Source organism: Triticum dicoccoides, chromosome 2A (genome assembly GCF_002162155.2).
Source record: "Triticum dicoccoides isolate Atlit2015 ecotype Zavitan chromosome 2A, WEW_v2.0, whole genome shotgun sequence".
In the NCBI taxonomy this organism is placed as follows: domain Eukaryota; kingdom Viridiplantae; phylum Streptophyta; class Magnoliopsida; order Poales; family Poaceae; genus Triticum; species Triticum dicoccoides.
The window spans coordinates 52,353,286-52,377,893 of NC_041382.1; the positions used below are offsets into that span (position 1 = coordinate 52,353,286).

Consider the following 24,608-nt stretch of genomic DNA (forward strand, 5'->3'; position numbering starts at 1 on the left):
TTGGAATCCTCAAATGTCCTGTGATCACGCACACATCCTAACACTTAAGCATGTTGATGACTTAGATGTGCAACACACAAAGTAACGTATGTCTTCAATCAATGAAGACTTACATTCTGAGTGTGAATACATTAATATGGAATTTGACTTCGGAGCGCCACGATAATTGTGTGCCGTGTCTGGGTCTAATACCTCCTATACGGTGGGTAACGTGTGATGCCCCGAGACCGATGTGCCAGGTGTCGTCCAGTTATTCGCTGTTGTTGCCTTGTCATTGCTTGCGTGTCATGCATCTCATATCATGTCATCATGTGCATTTCATTTGCATACATGTTCGTCTTATGCATCCGAGCATTTTCCCCGTTGTCCGTTTTGCAATCCGGCGCTTCTATCTCACCCGGTGCCCCTTTCTACCTCTTTTCATGTGCGGCTGTTAAACGTTTTCGGATTGGACCGAGACTTGTCATGCGGCCTTGGTTCACTACCGGTAGACCACCTGTCAAGTTTCGTGCCATTTGGACTTCGTTTGATACTCCAACGGTTAACCGAGGGACCGAAAAGGCCTCGTGAGTGTTGCAGCCCAACACCCTTCCAAAGTGACCCAAAACCCACTTAAACCACCTCATCATCTCAGTCGTTCGATCACGATCGCATGGCCGAAAACCGCACCTCATTTGGACTCTCCTAGCTCCCTCTACCTATAAATATGCGTGCCTCCCGGATTATTCGCGCAGACGAAACCCTAGCAATCTTCCTCCTTCCGCCGCCGGACACTTTCCCGCGCCGACGGACATGTCCGCCCGTCCTCACGCCGCCGCTCCCAGCCTCTCCTGGACCGCCATGTGGCAAGCGCCGCCGCGGGCCCGCGAGCCCACGGCCGGCCCTCTGAGCCCATCTCCTCCGCGCGCCTGCCCCGAGCGAGGCCCGCGTCCGCGCCGCTTCTTCCCCCGCACCGGCGCCGAAGCCGCCCGCCTCCGCCGCTGCCAGACAACCTCGCCGCCCAGGATCTTCCTCGCGCCGCGCCGCCGCGAGCTCCCGTCGGAGCACCGCCGGCCTAGCGCCGCTCCCCACCGCGTCGCCCGCCACCGGAGTTCCTCCCCGTCCTCCTCTCCGGCGAGCCCAGCCGGCAAACCTCGGTTCACGCGCCGCCCCGATCTGGATCTGAGAGGTTGACTTTTCCCCCTCGAGTTTTTCTCTAAGTCCCTTAATTCTTGCATTTTATGCCCACTTTGTCATGCTATATCTCTGCAACCGTGGCTCCGTTTTGGGCGTGTAGCCTCGCAATGTTCGCCTCAGAGAGTACATCATTTCATCTTATTGCATCATTTTCATTCAAGCTCATCTTGATGCCCGAAATGCTGTTGGAAGAGGGCTATTTGAGATAATTGTCAGATCTGCTGCATCAAATAGCTATTTGTCATTTTTGCCATGATTAATGTGTGCATGATATGCTCCTGAGCTCTACATGTGTTTTGTTATATGCCATGCCATCTTTACAGAGGTGCTTGCCATGTATTTTTGTGATACTTTTGGTGACTAGCACAAGCTTGCAAAGTAGTGCATTCGTTAATGCTGATTTCAGGGACTTAGAATTTCTCTAAGTCCTTGATCTGTTTTTGTCTTTATGCCATATGCTCATGTTGTTTCCTAGTGATCCGTGCCTCTTTTGAGGAGGATCAGTAAGGATGATTTGTTAATATTGTGGTGCTCTATCCATCCATGTCCTTGTTTGCAATTATGGAGCACCCTAGCTTGAGTCAATCGAGCTCTACTTTTGCTATTTCGTGAATCCTGGCAGATTGTTTACTTGTTAGCGATTTTGCCAAGGATGTTGTTGTTGATCCATGCATGCTATGTTGTTGTTCTTACCATGTCTAGCTTCTATAATATGTATTCTTGATGGGTGTATGCTTAGTTTGTCATGCCATGCTCTGTGGTGAGTGCATCGAGCTCATAAACATGCCTACTCGCTAACAGTTTTGCATGCTCCAGTTTTTCACTAAGTCTGTAATCTGATTATGTTTTTGCCATGTTCACATGCTTGCAATTGTATTTTCTGATCCCTTTTGGCTCAAGGTCACTAAGGTACTTTTGTTAAGTGCTTTGAGTAGCTTCATTCCATGCCTTGCTTTGCCATGTTAAGTTCTTGTAGCATATAGTTTTCATGCTCCAAAGTGTGCTACCTGATGTTAAATTCCAGACTTGTGTTTATTTCACTAAGTCTGAAACCTGTTTATTGTTTGCATTTTTGCCATGTTTGTTTGAAACCTGTTAATGGATGAATTAGCCGTAGCTTAGTGTTCATCTTTTGTCAAGCATCTTAAGTGGATCCCTGCCATGTATTTTGTTGCCATGTTTGAGTGCCGTAGCATATTTATCTTGTTGCATTTAGATGGCTACTTGCCGTTTATCGCAGACCGGTGCCATATTTGTTTTGCTTGCCATTTCCAAACTGTGCATCCGATTCCGGTGATCTTTATATCGATTTCAACCGAAATCACCTCACCTTTCCAGTGGCACTCTTGGATTTCCAGGTTGAGTCCAGGTTCAATCATTCCTTTGCAAATCATGCATATGCACCGCATACCGCATCCCGCATATCATACCATGTTCATGTGTGGTTTGTTTACTTGTTGTGTGCTTCTTTCCGGTGTTTGCTTATTCGGGTTGGTTCCGGTAACGACGCGTTTGTGAGGACCCATTCGACTACGTCCGTTTGTATTCTTCATGGGCTCGTTCTTCTTCCTTGCGGGATTTCAGGCAAGATGACCATACCGTGGAAATCACTTCTATCTTTGCTTGTTAGTTGCTCGCTCTTTTGCTATGCCTATGCTGCGATACCTACCACTTGCTTATCATGCCTCCCATATTGTTGAACCAAGCCTCTAACCCACCTTGTCCTAGCAAACCGTTGTTTGGCTATGTTACCGCTTTGCTTAGCCCCTCTTATAGCGTTGTTAGTTGCAGGTGAAGATTAAAGTTTGTTCCTTGTTGGAACATGGAGATGTTGTTCCTTGTTGGAACATGTTTACTTGTTGGGATATCACAATATATCTTATTTAATTAATGCATCTATATACTTGGTAAAGGGTGGAAGGCTCGGCCTTATGCCTGGTGTTTTGTTCCACTCTTGCCGCCCTAGTTTCCGTCATATCGGTGTTATGTTCCCGGATTTTGCCTTCCTTACACGGTTGGGTAATAATGGGAACCCCTTGACAGTTCGCCTTGAATAAAACACTTCCAGCAATGCCCAACTTTGGTTTTACCATTCGCCACCTAGCCTTTTCTTTTCCCTTGGGAGTCGCGCTCCTGAGGGTCATCATTATTTTACCCCCCCGGGCCAGTGCTCCTCTGAGTGTTGGTCCAACCTGTCAGCTGCCGGTGGCCACCAGGGGCAACTCTGGGCTGGCCTACCTGTCGGGGATATACCCCGTGGCGTAAACCGGCCGGAAGTATAAACCGGCCGGACTGGATGACTCACTGGTAACCCGCCCGGAGCTTGGTGGTTCACCGGCTACCCGCCTGTTCTTGGCGGTTCATTAGTAACCCGGCGGGTGGGTCAGATGGATGACGAGGCCCATGGCCCAGAAGGCCGGTTCATACTATGGTGGGCCGGTTTAAGAGGAAAGGCATGAGGAATATTTACCTTACAAGGAGTTAAGACCAGGACTTGTATCCGGTTTATATTAGAGATAGACTATTCCTAATCCTAATAGGACTCCACATGTAACCCGACCCTTCAACATATATAAGGAGGGGCAGGGCTCCCCAAAGAGGGACAAGATTCACAAGTGCCACAAGTGGGACAAGTTAGGTTTAGACAATAGCTCTCGAGATAGAGCACTCTTGTAACCGTGATCATCGTCATCAATATCAATGAAGCAGGATGTAGGCTTTTACCTCCACCATGAGGGGCCGAACCTGGGTAAAACATCGCGTCTCTCGTCCCGCTCAACCCCTCTCAAGCTACCACATAGATGCATTGGCCTCGCGACTAAGTCCTGACACTAAGGACATCTGCCGTGACAATTCCACGACAGTTGGCGCCCACCGTGGGGCTCGCGCACGATGGTGTTAAGTTCTTGGAGGGATTTTCTCTCAGGGATTAAGAAGTTCGTAATTAGCCGGATGAAGACCCGGCGAGGAAGAATCGCGCAGGATAACCTGCCTACGAGGTTTTGGGTCAAAGAAGTTAGGGTTCCGTGTGCGCCGCCACACAATTTGTCGATCCTCCAGTCCGAGTAAATACAATTTCCGCCGGTGCAGACTGGAAAGACCGAGCCGGACTCAAGATTCGCTTCAATGTTCCAAAGCTGCTACCCTGCTACTATCATTACACATTGTGCTGGAAAGATTTTTTGGGTACACCAACCAAAGGAACAGAATTCTAGGAGGAAAAATCAAATCAACCAGGTGCTGACGTACTTCTAAAAAAAACTGGAGGAGGTGGACGTGGATTTTGTCAATCGAAGCGTGGCTCCGCCTTGTCGCCCAGAGCTGGCTCCTCGCATCGGATCTCCGCCTCGCCGAGGAACAACTGGCCACCTCGCTTGATGGAACCGCTGCTTCGCGTTAGTCCGAGTCGTCGCCGCGGTCTGCCTCTGGGCCGCCTCCTGCCGCTGGCCGTCTCTCCAGCGGCTGCCCGTCTCCATTGCGGTTGCGCTCGACTACTCCGAGCTGCGGTCGCCTCCACTTGTAAACCGTCCTCTGCCATCTTCACCTTCAGCCGTTTCCAAAGCGCTCCCGATGTAGAGTACTAGAGCAGGCCTGCCTCCGCCTCGCCGGGTCAACTCCGTGGACGGCCGCGCCTCTTTTTTTCCACCACCTCGACTATGGATTCGAGCGTTGCCTCCGTGACTGACCTCGTCTTCACTCCCGAATCCGCCTTGGTGTCGCTCGCTGCACCTGATTCGAGTCGTCCAAGAGCTCTGCTTCTGACTCGGCTTCAAGCCGCCTCAGTGGCCGACTCTATCTCCGCGTTGCCAAGTCACCGCCGCGGGCTTGGCATGAACCTCCAAGATGCCTCCGCCTCGAGCCGTTCTGCTGGCCTCTACTGTGAAACTGCTGTGGCTGGCTCCAACCTCAACGCCACCGAGCCAAGCCGCCGCGCCTCCAACCGCAACTCCGAGCTGCCGTCTCCACCTCAAACAGCCGTAAGGCCGCAGCTTTGCCCCGGTCTTGAGCTTCCGCTCCTGCAAGCTGCCTGGTGTCGCTCTACCTCCGTCGCCGGGTCCGCCATCAAAGCCGTCGCTGCCGAGCCACCAGCGCATCGCTCCGAGCCGCTGTCACTAGCATGCCTTCGCCGCTGGGCCGCCAGCGCGTCGCTCCGCTGTCGGATGTCGAGCCGCCCTTGCACAGCCCCTGAACCGCCCCGCCAGAGTCCTTGCTGCAACCCGGCCGTCCTCGGCTCCTCTCGTACGACCTGCGCCCCATGAACCGGATTTTACTTACTCCTGATGCGGGGAATCCTGCATATTTACGTCCTCTGCGTCAAATCAAGTGATTGCCGAAGAGATGCAAACTTTAGTTTCAACAGATACACAGAACATACTTGTTATGGATTTTCCAGACTCATCAACCCGTCGTGGTCCTCCATCGCATCACGACCGGTCCCCTGGTCTCCGCCCCTGCGGCTGGCATCAAGCGCCGCCTTCAAGCTGTTTATACCCGCCTTGCGCCGTCCTTGCTGGAGCGGCTTCAAACCGCCGCTGATCTAATCCGCCGTGCCTACTGGCGCCCGCGCCTGCGGCCGGTTCACCCGTGATTAATTTCAGCTTCATACAGTTATCATCAACTTCATGGCGGGTTATTTCCGGCCTAAACACATCAGGTGATATCCATATAAAATATATTTTATTAGCACATATTATTTTTATCAAAAAGCAGTTTATCTTTGCCTTGGTCTGCAATACTGTTTATGCAGGACAATTGTTCATTACAAATGAGGCGCTATGTTACGGGCACGGAGCACGTGCTAGCAACGTTCTGCACTGGCGTTTCGCCGTGTCCTACCACCCGGTGAATGAACGTGAGAAGGTCGCTGTCCCTGTGGCCCGGTTTACATCAGCTTGCCGGGACCGCGCCCGCGATTAACTCGCCCGTCCGAGCCGGTTTACGACACCGGTGCCGATCTTCCCCGTCCGCACCACCTTACAATGCCGCGGCCGACTCATCTGTCCGAGCTGCCTCTGATGTTGCGGTCCCTTATCGTCCGTCTCCCGTGGCCTGGTCTACATCAACATACCGGGCCGCACCTGTCTTCATGAGCTGTTTATTGAGTATGAGCAAGTCACAGCTTGGGTAGCCCGGTTTTTCTTTCAACAAAATGAAGGCAAATCATCATATACTATCAACCGCCATCTGCACTGGGTGGTTCAATGGGCAGGCACACAAATCGCCGCCACTACAGTTTGGTTAACTTCAAATCACCAGTTGGAAGGAACCATTGGTTGAGTTGCTGACACGGCTCATACGGGATCATTTACAACCCGCTGCAGTCACCTCAACCTTCTGTGGAGTCACATCGTGCTATCAACACCAATGATATACAAGTTATGCCGGTTTATATCACGGTCAAATATGGAGAATCTCAAGCCAACTCCTCGAGTCACCTTGAGACTTGGGGGCTACAATGATATGACTTAGCAAACGTTGTCGGTTTTCTGTGAAGTCAAGAACCCCAATACGTTGGAGGGAAAGATAACCTGGTCCTGGATTCACATCATGCTGTCAGAAGATTTCTGGATTAGAAAGTATATGACAGTTACAAAATCCCGCCTCAATGAAGAAGTTTCGGGTCATCAGAAAAGGATTCCGGTTTACAATCCGGTACAAGGGAAATTTGTTCTCCGACAAAGCTCTGAAACTCTCAAATCCGTTTTAAGAATTTCCGGTTCAAAAAGGAATTAACTTCTCGCAAGTTCGAGTTTAAAGGCCGTCAAAAAATTTCCGGCTGAAAATGAAGATTCCGGTTTAAAACCCGGTTCAAGGGAAAGATGTCTCCCACAAAGCTTTGACACTCTCAATATCCGGTTCAAAATCCTAGTTCAAGAAGAACTTGTCTCTTGCAAAAAGTTAAAAGTTTCCGAAGAGAACCTATTGCCATGATGCGCGGTTCAAACATGAGTATCCCGCCTTACTGGCCTGACACATTATTGATCACATGGGGGCTTCTGCTTCATAAAGCGGGGTCTCTATTCTTTTACATCATGTGTGGTTACACGGAGTTGTTCTAAAGCGGCCTCCGGTTTACCCCTTGAGTTAGCTTTTCAAAAGCATCATGTTATATCACTTGGGGGCTTGGTCGTGTCCGAACCAATGCAATACCTCTTGATAGGCGAGAGCCACCAGATCACTTGGGGACTTGGTCATGTCTGAACCAGTCATGCCTCTTGATCGGCCTAAGGCCACAGAATCACTTGGGGGCTTGGTCGAACCCGAACCATTGCCATGCCACTTGATCGGCATAAATGCCACGATTTCATTTGGGGACCTGGCTGACTTGAACCATAGCTACACCTATCGGGAGCTTGGTCGTGTCCGACCATGGTAACGCCATCTGATCAGCTCAAATAAGCCTCTTTTTGCAAACAGTTTTGTCATTACCTTTGCTTCACATTTTTCTTTGAAAGACATTTCTTTCTTTTTATTTGCGTTTTTTTAAACCGACAAAGTTTTAAGCCGGTTCAAACTGTCAAATTGACGGAACACGGTCAAATCTTAATCCGGAGACTATCTGCCCAGTTTGATTTTCTGTTACCATCCTATTATGGAGTAAACCGGTGTTTATCAACCCGGCTCGGCTTTCAACTACAAGTTGTCAGTACAGGATCAAATTATAATCTGGAGATTATCAGCCCGGTCTAGTTTGACTACAAGTCGCCAGTATTATATATGGTTAAACCGGTGTTTATCACAACCCGGTACGGTTTAATCATAAACCGGCACAATATGAAAGGAGTTATCATTACTCAAGATTGGGGTTATCACTCTTACTACGAAAGTTGGTAAAACCAACAATGTGATTCAATGTCATAGGTATGATGTATTTCATATTTGATTATTCTTAAGTGCAGCCTCGGTTATAAACCCAGGTTATATGTCAGTGTCAGGACCCCGACTCAATGCCACATCGATCTAGCATGTAACACCTCATATCACTTTGCGGCCTCACGCACGGTATTCCCACGGGTGTCGCCTTACCTTTGCCCGGGACCGTTTGCGTCTTTTGGAACACGTATATGGTAGTGTCGCTAGCATCCATATGGTAAGGAGCCCGGGCTGACATGGCTAGTCGTAAACCCAAAGTGGCACAAACTTACAGGGACAGGCATCCATGACCCAACATCGAACGTGTCGGTCATCAGCGAGTGAATCCAGGCTGTAGCACTGGGCTAGCAGGACTCCGGTGAACCGGGCTATAGCGGGCTAACAGGACTCCGGTATTCATCGCGTGACATTTCCCCGAAGGGACAGACACAGGAACGAAGAAGGACACATGCCGGCCAGCCTAAGTGTTCCGGAGCAGTAGCAAGCTACCATGGCTCAGTGGAAACACTAGGAGACATTTCCCGGTAAGAGAGGCTACTAAGGTTAAACAACTAGATAGTCAGATCCCACACATACCAAGCATTTCAACAACATACACACAATATGCTCGATATGTGCAGATACAACATGGCATCACAACATGACTCTACGACTCAAGTAATTATTTATTAGGCTCCGAGGAGCGAGATATTACAAACATGAGTCTCATGACCCAACACTCAGAGCATACAAATCAAAGCACAAGCGGAAGCTAAACATGTCTGAGTACAGACAACTATAAATGAAAAAGGCTGAGAAGCCTGACTATCTACCAGATCCTGCCGAGGGCACAAGATCGTAGCTGAGGTAACAAGCTAAACATCGAAGTCCACGCGGAACTACTAGTGAGACTGAAGTCTCTCTGCAAAACATAAAATAGGCAAACGTGAGTACAAATGTACCCAGCAAGACTTACATCAGATCTATCTACATATGCACCATTATCAACAAGGGGGTGGAGGGGTTTGACTGCAGCAAGCCAGCTTTGACTCGGTGGCTATCCTGAACTACGACTGCAAGTAACTCTTTTGAGATGGCGCACACGAGTCCACATATTCACCAACCAATACACCACTATGGATCCGCTCCCGTCTCCCTACGAGAACGCCATCCATAGCACTCACGCTTATCTTGCGTATTTTAGAGTATCCACTTTCACTTGTCTATGAACTATGCAAGGGGTCCAAGTTTCCATATCCGAGGAATCCGGCTATTCGAATAGATGATGTTAACCCTGCAGGGGTGTACTTCTTCACACACGCTTTCGCCACTTATCGCCCTGTACACGTCATGTACCTCGGCAACCTTCAAGCGGAAGCCGGGCGAGGGACTCGGCGCACGCGCCCGAGCTCGCCACGCCACCACCCTGCTCGTCTGCATCGCCTGAGGCCACCACGACGCCTCGTGCCTTCTCCTCGGCGCCGCCTCGACCCCTGGAACCCTCCCGCTCACTCCCTCGTCCCCATCTCCTCCTTTGTTCTTTCTCTCGCACGCACCCGAGAGCGACCGTCGCCGCCGCTTGCTGCTGCCGCGGCCACCGCCGCCCCCTCGCTTCTCTGACCAGCCCACGAGCTCCGCCTAGAACCCGAGCGCCTCTCCGCCGACCCACGCAAGGCCGGAGGACCCCAAGACGACGCCGCGACCCTTCTTCCCCGACCACGGCCGCCGGATGCCGCCGCCCGATTCGTCGTCCACAGGGACTCCCTGAGCTCGCCGTCTTCTTCATACGACTCCCTGTGAGCCCCTCTCCCTTTCCCCTCATACCCCGTGGTGGATTTGGTTCGCTAGCTCGATTCCCGCCATCACCGAGAGCTTCTCGCCGCCGCGCTCGTCACTGCCAGCGCTAGCAAGCCCCGACGACCAAACCGAGCTCGCAGACTACTTCCGTGTGCTGTGTAGATGCCGCTGCGCTGCTCAGCTCCCTCGCCCGCGAGCTCTAGCCCTCTCAGCCGCAACCACCGAACTCCGGCCGCCGCCGCAAGCTCCGCTCCGGCGAGTGCTGACCACCCCGCGTCCTTCCGTCACCTCCTCCGGATGCGCACGAGCGCTAGGAACCCACAGAGCCTCTCCGCGCGGCGTTTGGCCGCCGGAGCAAGAAACCCGAAGGCCTCCGCCGTCTCAGCCTCGCCGGCGTCAAGCCGCCGGCAGGTTAGGCCCTGCTGACCAGGGGTTTGACCCCCCCTGGGTCGATGACAGGTGGGGCCAGCCCCCCTGTTAATTAGTTTAGTTTATTTTAATTTATTTAGCCACTGTTTCACTGCCATGTGGGCCCGAGGCCCTGCTAATTTGGTTTAGGTACTAATTAAATTTTAGCTAACCCACTGACCCGCTGACTGTGGGCCCCAGCCCTTCTAATTACGTTAGTTAAGAATTAACTAAACCCTGTTTAGTTCCTGTGTCACTGACGTGTGGTCCCCACACGTCAGGTTTGACCGGACCAGCCCAGTTGACCCTGCTGACGTCATCATGACGTCAGGCTGACGCAATAAGTATTTTCTGGATTTAAAAATAATCAGGAAATTTCAGAAAATAGCTAAAACTTCAATAAATCATAGAAAATTAACCGTAACTCCAAATTAAATAATTTATATATGAAAAATTATCAGAAAAATTCAAGGAATCCATCTGTACCATTTTCATGCATGTTAGAACAACTTATAGCTGCTGTTTAGCACAAATCAATTAAATGGCATTTGATTAATCACATATGGAGTTTGAATTTGAATCTTGTATTCAAACCAACTTCATTTAATCTGTTGCTAGTTGCATTAGCTCAAAACACATTCATTTTGCCATGTCATGATCATGCATCATATTGTGCATTGCATTGATTGTGTTCCCTTCTGTGTTGCCGGTATTTGTCCCCTCTCGATAGGCGTGATACCGATGATGTGATCGTTGACACTGATGAAGACTCAATGTTATCTTCAGAAGTGCCAGGCAAGCAAACCCCCTTGTTCATTTCGATAAAACCCTACTCTCTCGCTCCTGCACTCAGTTATTGCATTAGGACAACAACGGTTCATCTGCTACTTTGTGCTGCGGTAGTTGAACCCATTCCTCTGCATGACCTGTCATTGCCACAGTAAATAGTTGAAACCCACTAGCATGTGTAGGAGTTGATTGAAGCCACTGATGTGTTCCTACCATGCTATGCCTGCTATTGCTTAGAGTTGTGTCAGGTCTGATTCATTGGGAATGAATTGGAGTGTCACGATGACCTAGACTAGCTAGTCATTTGTGCATCATGCTTAAATTTCATTTAAATTTGAAATGAGGATTGGTGGAACCCTCAGAATCATTTTTTAAAATGACCCAAATAAAAATTTCTCCAAAAGGGTCCAAGAAAATGCTCATGTTGCTCTCTGAAAATATTGGACAGAGATAAAAATCAAAACAATATTTTTAGGAGCTCATGGATATTTATTTGGCCATTTGGATTAATTCGATAAATATTTGCATTGGAAATATATTGCTATATATATGAAATATGGTCCAAAAATTATGCCATTTATAAAGGAGCTCTGGAATAATATATCTAGCTTCTGCAAAAATTGGCATAAGGTAATAAATTGATTTGGTATTTTATTAAATCAAAACTAATGTCAGAAAAATTAGAAAACAGAAAAAAATAAAAGAAGGAGAAGCTTACCTGGGGCTCCCCCCCTGTGCAGCCCAGCAGCAGGCCGGCCCAGCCAGCAGGCGGCCCAGCCCGCCCCCTCCTCTGTCGTCTTCGTCCTCGACAGAGGGAGGGGAGCGTGCCCGGCGCGCGCGCGCGCCACCGCGCCACGCCACCTCCCTCCCTGCTTGCCTGGAGCCTCCTCGTCGCCCTGGAACGCCGGAAGACGCCACGCAGCCCCCCCGTACCCTCTCACTCTCCCCCGATTCTTCCTCTCCTCTCCCTCGCTCTCTCTCTCCCGTGTCCGAACGCGTCGGTCGCCGCCGTTCGCCATAGCCATCGCCACCGGCCTCCCCTCGCCTCCCCGACACGCGCGGGAGCTCCGCCTCCTCGCCCTGAAGCTCCTCGTCGAGCCACGCACCTCCGGACGGCCTCCATCGCCGCCATCGCCATCGTCTTCCTCCTCGGGCTCCGCCGTCCGCCGCCGTCGATTCGCCGTCACCAGGTCTCCCCCGACCCCGCTGTACTGCTCTGCGCAATCGCCGTGAGCTTCTTCCCGTTTTCCCTACCTTCTTCCCTTCGTTCCCGCGCCATAGCCCCGTTCCCCACCATGGCCGAAGCCATCGCCGCCGCAGCTCCTCGCCGTCGTGGCCACAGCTGCCGCAGGCCGCAGCCGAGCTCGCCGTTGCACTCAGTGCACTCTGGCGAGTCACGCGGAACCGCTCGCAGCCTCCCTAGTGCCTCGCAGCCTGTTCTCGCTCGAAGCCGAGCTCCGGTCGCCGCCGCGAGCTTTGCTCCGGCGAGCTCCGGCCTCCCCCGCTACTTCCACCTGCCCTACCAGATGCGCGAGAGCCCGGGCTACACCCCGGTGCTCTCAGACGCCGTCCCCGTGGCCTGTGGCGCGGACTCCGCCGCGTCCAGAGGTCGCCGACGGCGAGCCCCGTCGCCTGAGCCCTGCCATGTGGGTCCGGCCCATCAGGTGATTAGCTTAGTGCTAATCACCGCTTAATTAACCCCCCCTGACACTGACAGTGGGCCCTAGCGCCACTAACTTCTAATTAGGATTTAATTAACCCCTGTTTAACCCCCCTGTCACTGACGTGTGGGCCCCACACGTCAGGTTTGACCCGGACCAGCCCAGTTGACTGCTGACGTCATGCTTACTCAATGCTGACGCAATATATGAATTCTGGATTTAAATTTAATCAGAAAATTCCAGAAATTGTTTTAAACTTCAAAAATTCATATCAATTCAACCGTAGCTCAGATTAAAATAATTTATATATGAAAAATTATCAGAAAAATGCAATATTTCCATCTGTACTAGTTTCATGCATGAAAAACCAACTTATACATGCTGAATATGGGAAAACACATTATGGCATATATAAGAGACTTAACTTAGAAATGCATTTGAACCTTTGGTTCAAATGGACTTCAAACCAAATGTTTACTAGTTGCATTAGCTCAAACAGCATCACATCTACATGCCATGTTCATGCATCATATTGTTGCATATGATTGTGTATTGATTGCCGGCACCGTTCCTTCCCGATAGGTCCTGCTCCGGAGACGTTCCAGAGTACCTGTCTGTGAAGCAGTGCCTCCCTTGTTGATTTACCAGGCAAGCAAACCCCCTTGTTCATTTCGATAAAACCCTACTCTCTCGCTCCTGCTCTCAGTTATTGCATTAGGACAACAACGGTTCATCTGCTACTTTGTGCTGCGGTAGTTGAACCCATTCCTCTGCATGACCTGTCATTGCCACAGTAAATAGTTGAAACCCACTAGCATGTGTAGGAGTTGATTGAAGCCACTGATGTGTTCCTACCATGCTGTGCCTGCTATTGCTTAGAGTTGTGTCAGGTCTGATTCATTGGGAATGAATTGGAGTGTCACGATATGTTCTGATGCTGAGAGTGAAGTGTGTGGACACGATTTGGTAAAGGTAGCGGTGAGAGGCCATGTAGGAGTACATGGTGGGTTGTCTCACTGGAACCGTCCTTAAGCACTGAGTTCTATGTATGTTGTCCAATGACTCGATACTACCACACATTGGGCTCCGGGCGCTCCAAGCCCTCTCGACTTATTAACCGACTTGGTCTCTGTCCAGGAGTCGCAACTAGTTTCTGTTGTTTGTAGGTAGTGCTATTTTTCTACCAGGTGGCACCCGGCAGGGTGGGCTTGGGACAGACTAGGCACACGTGGCACGGGGTACCAAGTGGCACCCGGATGGTGGGCTTGGGAACCCTGCTCACATCGTTTGGGGCCGTGAGCGACACCCCGGCCGGATCTCCTTGCGGATGGAACCCGAATAGGCGATAAACCTGGACTAGAGTCTGGTGTGGTTAGTCAGGTCGTGGCCGACACCCTCGCCAGGCTTCCGCTTGAAGGTTGCCGAGATACATGACGTGTACATGGCGGTACGTGGCGAGAGCGTGTGTGAAGAAGTACACCCCTGCAGGGTTAACATGATCTATTCGAACAGCCGAGTCCGCGGTTATGGACTTCTTGGATGCTTACATGGTACATAGACAACTTGAAGTGGATACCCTAAAATGCTCAAGACATGTGTGAGTGCTATGGATGGCCTTCTCGTAGGGAGACGGGGATGAACCCATAGTAGTGTATTGTATGGTGATTAGTGGACTCGTGTACGTTGTTTCACCTCCAGAGTTTCTGGTAGTCGTAGAACAGGTTAGCCACAGAGTCAAAGCTGGGTTGCTGCAACTAAACCCCACATTACCCTCTTGATACAAATGCATGTATGATAGGATCTGATGTAAGTCTTGCTGAGTACCTTTGTACTCATGTTGCTTTATTTATGCTTTTGCAGCGGAGACTTCGGTCTTACTAGTGTTCTCGTGGACTTCGACTAGTAGCTAGTACCTCAGCTACGATCTTGATCGGATGTTGTAGATAGTCAGGCTCTTCAGCCTTTTTCATTTGTAGATGTCTGTACCCAGACATGTAATGCTTCCGCTTGTTGCTTGTATGCTTTGTATGATGGGTTTTGTGACCCCTGTTTGCAATAAATGCTATGATGGCTCTTCTGAGCCTTTATCTATATGATTGTTGAGTTATGTTGTGATGCCATGTTGTACAGCACATACTTGCATGTTATGCGTACGTGTAATGTGTATTGCTATGTGTGGGATCTGACTATCTAGTTGTTTATTCTTAGTAGCCTCTCTTACCGGGAAATGTCTCCTAGTGCTTCCACTGAGCCCTGGTAGCTTGCTACTGCTCCGGAACACTTAGGCAGGCCGGCATGTGTCCTTCTTCGATCCTGTGTCTGTCCCTTCGGGGAAATGTCACGCGATGAATACCGGAGTCCTGCTAGCCCGCTGCAGCCCGGTTCGCCGGAGTCCTGTTAGCCCAGTGCTACAGCCTGGATTCACTCGTTGATGACCGACACGTTCGATGCTGGGTCATGAATGCCTGTCCCTGTAAGTTAGTGCCACTTTGGGTTTACGACTAGCCATGTCAGCCCGGGCTCTTTATCATATGGATGCTAGCGACACCATCATATACGTGTGCCAAAAGGCGCAAACGGTCCCGGGCAAAGGTAAGGCGACACCCGTGGGGATACCGTGCGTGAGGCCGCAAAGTGATATGAGGTGTTACATGCTAGATCGATGTGGCATTGAGTCGGGGTCCTGACAGCGCTGGTATCAGAGCCTGACTGCCTGTAGGTTTACCAAGCCAAACTGGTCGAAGTCGAGTCTAGAAAATCTTTAGTTATGTAAGGGAATTGATTGTGGGTTGGAACGTAAGGCTCTTTTTACACCTTATACCTCATGACCTTCTGATCTGAGTCGTCCTATCTTTCCGACGGGATTAAGGAACTAGGTTTCTCTTCCGTCTATCAGGATCACGTGTTACTACTCCGTAGTTCCATAGGACTGGTTGATCAGAGTCATACCCCAGTTTTGAGTATTTCCGGTGTAGTCTGTTTAGTATGATCTCAGAACCTTGAGTAATGCTGATGAGTATGTTACCACCCCATTTTTAGTAGGATGTCTCATTCTGAGCATTTTACTGCCGTTATGCTGCCGGAATTTCCCTAGGAGTTCGAGTGATACTAATCCCTTGTCCTACATTCTACAGTCTATAGTTGATGCTGATTCCGTCGCTGGTTTCGTTTCACCAGGATGTCATCAAGTTCTGTTGTTCGTAGCCAGAACCACGGAGATGGTAGGGATGAGGATCCTCCCGACCAGCCTTCGTTGACAGGGTTCATGCTAGAGATGGAGAGGAACAAGCGTGAGTCTAATCGTTTGTTGGCACGTATCGAGGAGAACACCGCACATCAGTTCAAAGGGTCTGCTACTATTCATGATTTCATTCGCTTGCATCCACCTACCTTTCATCATTCCATCGAGCCACTCGATGCAGATGACTGGCTCCGTAGCATCACTCATAAGCTGCGTTCCGCGAGCGTAGCTGAAGATGACAAGGTCACCTATGCTGCATACCACCTGGAAGGTCCTGCTAGTCTTTGGTGGCAGAACTATGAGGCTATGCTTCCAGCTGGCCAGATTCCTACCTGGAAGGATTTCACTGAGGCTTTTCGCGAGCATCACATTCCCCAGGCCCTTCTTGATCGCAAGAGAGAAGAGTTCTGTAGTTTCACCCAGAGTAAGATGGCTGTTGATGCTTATAGCAGAGAGTTCGAGAACCTCGCCCGTTATGCCACAGAAGAAGTGTCCACGGACGCCAAGAAGCAGACTAGGTTCCGGAAGGGTCTCAACCCCAAGTTGCGTCGTGATCTCCACCTGCATCATTGTGATACATTCCAAGCTCTTGTGAACAAAGCCATTAATGCAGAGACAGCTCAGGTCACTTACGAGGAGTCTCGTAAGCACACCCTTGATTTGGGATCCTCCTCTGGCTCTAGTTCCCAGAAGCACCGGATTTGGGTTCCAAACTCCGCTCTTCCTTCCGGATATACACCGAGGCCATCCCCTGTGGTGCCTTTCCCAGCTCAGTCATATGTTCCACCCAGGCCTAGTGGTAGACCGCTTGTCAGTGCGGGTCCACGTCCAACCTCAGGGACTTGCTTCACATGCGGGAAGCCAGGACACTATGCACGTGACTGCTCTCAAACTAGTTATGCTCCACCCAAGGCCGAGAAGACTGTTGGCTGTGTTAAGCCATCACGCAAGATGAACAGTGTTAAGTCAGCCCCTACTGAACGTGGATGTGTGCATCACGTCTCAGCTAAAGACGCTCATGATGATCCGGATGTCGTTCTTGGTACACTCCTTGTCAATTGTCACCCAGCATTAGTTCTATTCGATACTGGAGCATCTCATTCCTTCATTTCCGAGGGCTATGCTAACTTGCATAACATGTCATTTTGTGATATGCCAACTCCGCTAGTCATCCAAACTCCTGGATCCAAATGGCAAACCTCTAGTGTAAGCCATGGTAACGAAATCCCTGTTGACAGACTTGTATTCCTTGCATCACTTGTAGCTCTCAAGTCCTCAGATATTAACATCATCTTGGGTATGGACTGGATGACAGCTCATCATGCCAAGATTGATTGTTACACCAGATCTGTTCAGCTTACACACCCATCTGGCAAGATAGTCACTGTCTCCACTAGGGTTGCAAAGCGTCAGCTCTATTCTCTTAATGCCACCCCTCTTCCAGACCTTGAAGATATCCCGGTAGTTCGTGACTTTCCAGATGTCTTTCCAGAGGAACTGCCAGGTGTTCCACCTGACAGAGAAGTAGAGTTTGTCATAGATCTTATCCCAGGAACAGCTCCAATCTCCCGGAGACCTTACAAGATGGCACCCCTAGAACTAGCCGAGCTTAAGAAACAACTCGATGAGTCCTTGCAAAAGGGTTTCATCCGTCCCAGTTCTTCTCCTTGGGCTTGCCCCGTCCTCTTCGTCAAGAAGAAAGACGGTACGGACCGGATGGTTGTAGATTATCGTCCCGTTAATTTGGTCACGATAAAGAACAAGTATCCGCTTCCCAGGATCAACGACCTATATGATCAGCTCGCTGGATCCTCAGTCTTCTCCAAGATGGATTTAAGGTTAGGCTACCATCAAATCAAAATCAGAAACGGGGACATTCCCAAGACAGCTTTTGTCACTCGTTATGGCCAGTACGAGTACACGGTCATGTCTTTTGGTCTAACCAACGCTCCAGCTACATTCTCCCGCTTGATGAACTCGATCTTCATGGAGTACTTAGATAAGTTCGTCGTGGTTTACCTCGATGACATTCTTATTTACTCGAAGAACGAGGAAGAGCATGCCGAACATCTTAGACTTGTGTTAGAAAAACTCAGAGAGCACCGCCTTTATGCCAAGTTCTCCAAGTGTGAATTTTGGTTGTCAGAAGTGACCTACTTAGGCCACGTAATCTCTGGTAAGGGCATTGCTGTCAATCCCGAGAGAGTTCAAGCCGTTCTCGATTGGACTCCACCTGAAACAGTCAAACAAGTTAGGAGTTTCCTTGGCCTAGCCAGCTATTGTCGCCGCTTTGTTGAAAACTTCTCCAAAGTAGCCAAACCCCTCACGGAACTTCTCAAGAAAGATAAAAAGTTCGAGTGGTCCCCACAGTGTGAGTACAGTTTTCAGGAACTGAAAAGGCGCCTGACTTCTGCTCCCATACTTGTGCCACCGGATTTCACTAAAGACTTTATTATCTACTGCGACGCCTCACGACAGGGACTAGGTTGCATTCTTATGCAGGATCGTCATGTGATTGCCTATGCATCTCGACAGTTGCATCTACATGAGGAGAATTATCCTACACATGATCTAGAGCTTGCAGCCGTAGTCTATGCACTCAAGACCTGGCGACATTACCTCCTTGGTAAACGTTGCGAGATCTACACCGATCACCAGAGTCTCAAGTATATCTTCACCCAACCAGATTTGAACCTTAGGCAAAGACGTTGGTTGGAGTTGACCACAGATTATGATCTAGGGATTACCTACACCCCAGGCAAAGCCAATGTCATGGCTGATGCTCTAAGTCGTAAATCCTATTGCAACAATCTCATGTTGCAGCAAGGCCAACCACTTCTCCATGAGGAATTCTGTAAGCTTAATCTTCACATAGCTCCTCGCGGATTTCTTTCTACCTTGGTGGCGAAACCTGATCTTGAGGATCGGATTATCGCTTTTCAAAAGCAAGACACAGGAATTTCCCGGATCAAGAGAAACATTAAGAAGGGAGTTGGTGGATGTTTCTCTATGGATGATCGTGGTGTTGTTTTCTTTGAGAATCGCTTGGTGGTTCCCAAGAATCAACATCTGCGACAATTGATTCTTAAGGAGGCGCATGAATCTCCTCTCACGATTCATCCCGGTAGTACTAAGATGTATCAGGACCTACGCCAGAGGTTCTGGTGGACTAGGATGAAGAGAGAAATCGCTGAGTTCATTGCTAAATGTGACGTTTGTCGTCGCGTTAAGGCAGAGCATCAGAGACCTGCTGGCACCCTTCAGCCTTTAGCTATTCCTGAGTGGAAATGGGATAAAGTTGGTATGGACTTCATCACCGGCTTTCCCAGGACCAAGAGAGGGAATAATGCTATCTTCGTAGTCATTGATCGTCTCTCCAAAGTGGCTCACTTCCTTCCTGTTCGAGAGAGTATCACTGCTAGTCAGCTTGCTGACTTATATATTTCTCAAATAGTATTACTCCATGGTGTTCCACTAGAGATCAATTCGGACCGTGGCAGTCTTTTCACTTCTCACTTCTGGGAGAGCTTCCAAACTGCCATGGGAACCCATCTTTCTTTCAGTACCACTTTCCACCCTCAATCAAGTGGTCAGGTGGAACGGGTCAATCAAATTCTCGAAGACATGCTCAGAGCTTGCGTTATCTCATTCGGTATGGATTGGGAGAAATGTCTTCCTTTTGCCGAGTTTGCTTATAAAAATAGCTATCAATCCAGCCTCAAGAAAGCTCCTTTTGAGGTTCTCTATGGACGAAGATGTCGAGCACCTTTGAACTGGTCAGAAACCGGTGAAAGACAATTCTTTGGACCGGATATGATCCAGGAGGCAGAAGAGTAAGTTCGCATCATTCGTGAGAATTTGAAAACAGCCCAGTCTCGTCAGAAGAGCCAGTACGATCGTCATCATAAGGATATGACTTATGAAATTGGCGACCAAGCTTACCTTCGGGTTACTCCTTTGAAGGGTACCCATCGTTTCGGTATCAAGGGCAAGTTGGCTCCTCGTTACATTGGTCCTTTTCGCATTCTCGCTAAACGAGGAGAGGTTGCCTACCAGTTGGAACTACCCCCACATCTTTCTCGAGTTCATGATGTCTTCCACGTCTCTCAACTCAGGCGTTGCTTCTCGGATCCCATCCGCGGAGTGGACCACGAAACGCTTGATCTCCAAGATAACCTCACATACCGAGAGTACCCGGTTCGCATTCTTGATCAAGCAGAGCGTGTCACTCGACGTCAGAACATCAAGTTTCTCAAAGTTCAGTGGTCTCATCATTCCGAGAGAGAAGCTACTTGGGAGCGAGAGGATCGTCTTCGACTGGAGTACCCCACTTTCTTTCCGTCGACCCCTGAATCTCGAGACGAGATTCTTTCAAGTGGGGGCGAGTTGTCACATCCCTAGTCTGGTATGACCTAGACTAGCTAGTCATTTGTGCATCATGCTTAAATTTCATTTAAATTTGAAATGAGGATTGGTGGAACCCTCAGAATCATTTTTTAAAATGACCCAAATAAAAATTTCTCCAAAAGGGTCCAAGAAAATGCTCATGTTGCTCTCTGAAAATATTGGACAGAGATAAAAATCAAAACAATATTTTTAGGAGCTCATGGATATTTATTTGGCCATTTGGATTAATTCGATAAATATTTGCATTGGAAATATATTGCTATATATATGAAATATGGTCCAAAAATTATGCCATTTATAAAGGAGCTCTGGAATAATATATCTAGCTTCTGCAAAAATTGGCATAAGGTAATAAATTGATTTAGTATTTTATTAAATCAAAACTAATGTCAGAAAAATTAGAAAACAGAAAAAAAATAAAAGAAGGAGAAGCTTACCTGGGGCTCCCCCCCTTGTGCAGCCCAGCAGCAGGCCGGCCCAGCCAGCAGGCGGCCCAGCCCGCCCCCTCCTCTGTCGTCTTCGTCCTCGACAGAGGGAGGGGAGCGTGCCCGGCGCGCGCGCGCCACCGCGCCACGCCACCTCCCTCCCTGCTTGCCTGGAGCCTCCTCGTCGCCCTGGAACGCCGGTAGACGCCACGCAGCCCCCCCGTACCCTCTCACTCTCCCTCGATTCTTCCTCTCCTCTCCCTCGCTCTCTCTCTCCCGTGTCCGAACGCGTCGGTCGCCGCCGTTCGCCATAGCCATCGCCACCGGCCTCCCCTCGCCTCCCCGACACGCGCGGGAGCTCCGCCTCCTCGCCCTGAAGCTCCTCGTCGAGCCACGCACCTCCGGACGGCCTCCATCACCGCCATCGCCATCGTCTTCCTCCTCGGGCTCCGCCGTCCGCCGCCGTCGATTCGCCGTCACCAGGTCTCCCCCGACCCCGCTGTGCTGCTCTGCGCGATCGCCGTGAGCTTCTTCCCGTTTCCCCTACCTTCTTCCCTTCGTTCCCGCGCCGTAGCCCCGTTCCCCACCATGGCCGAAGCCATCGCCGCCGCAGCTCCTCGCCGTCGTGGCCACAGCCGCCGCAGGCCGCAGCCGAGCTCGCCGTTGCACTCAGTGCACTCTGGCGAGTCACGCGGAACCGCTCGCAGCCTCCCTAGTGCCTCGCAGCCCGTTCTCGCTCGAAGCTGAGCTCCGGTCGCCGCCGCGAGCTTTGCTCCGGCGAGCTCCGGCCTCCCCCGCCACTTCCACCTGCCCTACCAGATGCGCGAGAGCCCGGGCTACGCCCCGGTGCTCTCAGACGCCGTCCCCGTGGCCTGTGGCGCGGACTCCGCCGCGTCCAGAGGTCGCCGGCGGCGAGCCCCGTCGCCTGAGCCCTGCCATGTGGGCCCGGCCCGTCAGGTGATTAGCTTAGTGCTAATCACCGCTTAATTAACCCCCCCTGACACTGACAGTGGGCCCTAGCGCCACTAACTTCTAATTAGGATTTAATTAACCCCTGTTTAACCCCCCTGTCACTGACGTGTGGGCCCCACACGTCAGGTTTGACCCGGACCAGCCCAGTTGACTGCTGACGTCATGCTTACTCAATGCTGACGCAATATATGAATTCTGGATTTAAATTTAATCAGAAAATTCCAGAAATTGTTTTAAACTTCAAAAATTCATATCAATTCAACCGTGGCTCAGATTAAAATAATTTATATATGAAAAATTATCAGAAAAATGCAATCTTTCCATCTGTACTAGTTTCATGCATGAAAAACCAACTTATACATGCTGAATATGGGAAAACACATTATGGCATATATAAGAGACTTAACTTAGAAATGCATTTGAACCTTTGGTTCAAATGGACTTCAAACCAAATGTTTACTAGTTGCATTAGCTCAAACAGCATCACATCTACATGCCATGTTCATGCATCATATTGTTGCATATGATTGTGTATTGATTGCCGGCACCGTTCCTTCCCGATAGGTCCTGCTCCGGAGACGTTCCAGAGTACCTGTCTGTGAAGCAGTGCCTCCCTTGTTGATTTACCAGGCAAGCAAACCCCCTTGTTCATTTCGATAAAACCCTACTCTCTCGCTCCTGCTCTCAGTTATTGCATTAGGACAACAACGGTTCATCTGCTACTTTGTGCTGCGGTAGTTGAACCCATTCCTCTGCATGACCTGTCATTGCCACAGTAAATAGTTGAAACCCACTAGCATGTGTAGGAGTTGATTGAAGCCACTGATGTGTTCCTACCATGCTGTGCCTGCTATTGCTTAGAGTTGTGTCAGGTCTGATTCATTGGGAATGAATTGGAGTGTCACGATATGTTCTGATGCTGAGAGTGAAGTGTGTGAACACGATTTGGTAAAGGTAGCGGTGAGAGGCCATGTAGGAGTACATGGTGGTTGTCTCACTGGAACCGTCCTTAAGCACTGAGTTCTATGTATGTTGTCCAATGACTCGATACTACCACACATTGGGCTCCGGGCGCTCCAAGCCCTCTCGACTTATTAACCGACTTGGTCTCTGTCCAGGAGTCGCAACTAGTTTCTGGTGTTTGTAGGTAGTGCTATTTTTCTACCAGGTGGCACCCGGCAGGGTGGGCTTGGGACAGACTAGGCACACGTGGCACGGGGTACCAAGTGGCACCCGGATGGTGGGCTTGGGAACCCTGCTCACATCGTTTGGGGCCGTGAGCGACACCCCGGCCGGATCTCCTTGCGGATGGAACCCGAATAGGCGATAAACCTGGACTAGAGTCTGGTGTGGTTAGTCAGGTCGTGGCCGACACCCTCGCCAGGCTTCCGCTTGAAGGTTGCCGAGATACATGACGTGTACATGGCGGTACGTGGCGAGAGCGTGTGTGAAGAAGTACACCCCTGCAGGGTTAACATGATCTATTCGAATAGCCGAGTCCGCGGTTATGGACTTCTTGGATGCTTACATGGTACATAGACAACTTGAAGTGGATACCCTAAAATGCTCAAGACATGTGTGAGTGCTATGGATGGCCTTCTCGTAGGGAGACGGGGATGAACCCATAGTAGTGTATTGTATGGTGGTTAGTGGACTCGTGTACGTTGTTTCACCTCCAGAGTTTCTGGTAGTCGTAGAACAGGTTAGCCACAGAGTCAAAGCTGGCTTGCTGCAACTAAACCCCACATTACCCTCTTGATACAAATGCATGTATGATAGGATCTGATGTGAGTCTTGCTGAGTACCTTTGTACTCATGTTGCTTTATTTATGCTTTTGCAGCGGAGACTTCGGTCTTACTAGTGTTCTCGTGGACTTCGACTAGTAGCTAGTACCTCAGCTACGATCTTGATCGGATGTTGTAGATAGTCAGGCTCTTCAGCCTTTTTCATTTGTAGATGTCTGTACCCAGACATGTAATGCTTCCGCTTGTTGCTTGTATGCTCTGTATGATGGGTTTTGTGACCCCTGTTTGCAATAAATGCTATGATGGCTCTTCTGAGCCTTTATCTATATGATTGTTGAGTTATGCTGTGATGCCATGTTGTACAACACATACTTGCATGTTATGCGTACGTGTAATGTGTATTGCTATGTGTGGGATCTGACTATCTAGTTGTTTATTCTTAGTAGCCTCTCTTACCGGGAAATGTCTCCTAGTGCTTCCACTGAGCCCTGGTAGCTTGCTACTGCTCCGGAACACTTAGGCAGGCCGGCATGTGTCCTTCTTCGATCCTGTGTCTGTCCCTTCGGGGAAATGTCACGCGATGAATACCGGAGTCCTGCTAGCCCGCTGCAGCCCGGTTCGCCGCAGTCCTGTTAGCCCAGTGCTACAGCCTGGATTCACTCGCTGATGACCGACACGTTCGATGCTGGGTCATGGATGCCTGTCCCTGTAAGTTAGTGCCACTTTGGGTTTACGACTAGCCATGTCAGCCCGGGCTCTTTATCATATGGATGCTAGCGACACCATCATATACGTGTGCCAAAAGGCGCAAACGGTCCCGGGCAAAGGTAAGGCGACACCCGTGGGGATACCATGCGTGAGGCCGCAAAGTGATATGAGGTGTTACATGCTAGATCGATGTGGCATTGAGTCGGGGTCCTGACAGTCAGTCATTATGACCCGTCCGGCGGTAAACCGCCAGGACACTTTAAACTTGTTGTATGCAGAAACAGGTTGAATAAAGTATGACGATAAATTATCCAGTGTTTATTAAAACGGCCTGGCTTTCGACTATAAGTCGCCAGTATATATTTGGATTGCGCCATTGGAATCATGTGCTCACAAATCATTGGGTTATATTATTCAAATAGCCAA

The 24,608-nt window shown here is 49.9% G+C and overlaps 1 protein-coding gene across 1 annotated transcript in view; it reads left to right on the plus strand.

Moving 5' to 3' along the window:
* The first annotated feature begins 792 nt into the window (after positions 1-792).
* LOC119357576 (protein ALP1-like) overlaps positions 793-24,608 on the plus strand; it is a 146,766-nt gene continuing 122,950 nt past the window's right edge. Inside the window, exon 1 of the mRNA XM_037624480.1 lies at positions 793-1,168. Coding sequence (XP_037480377.1) covers positions 793-1,168 — 376 coding nt within the window. The remainder of the gene's footprint in view (positions 1,169-24,608) is intronic.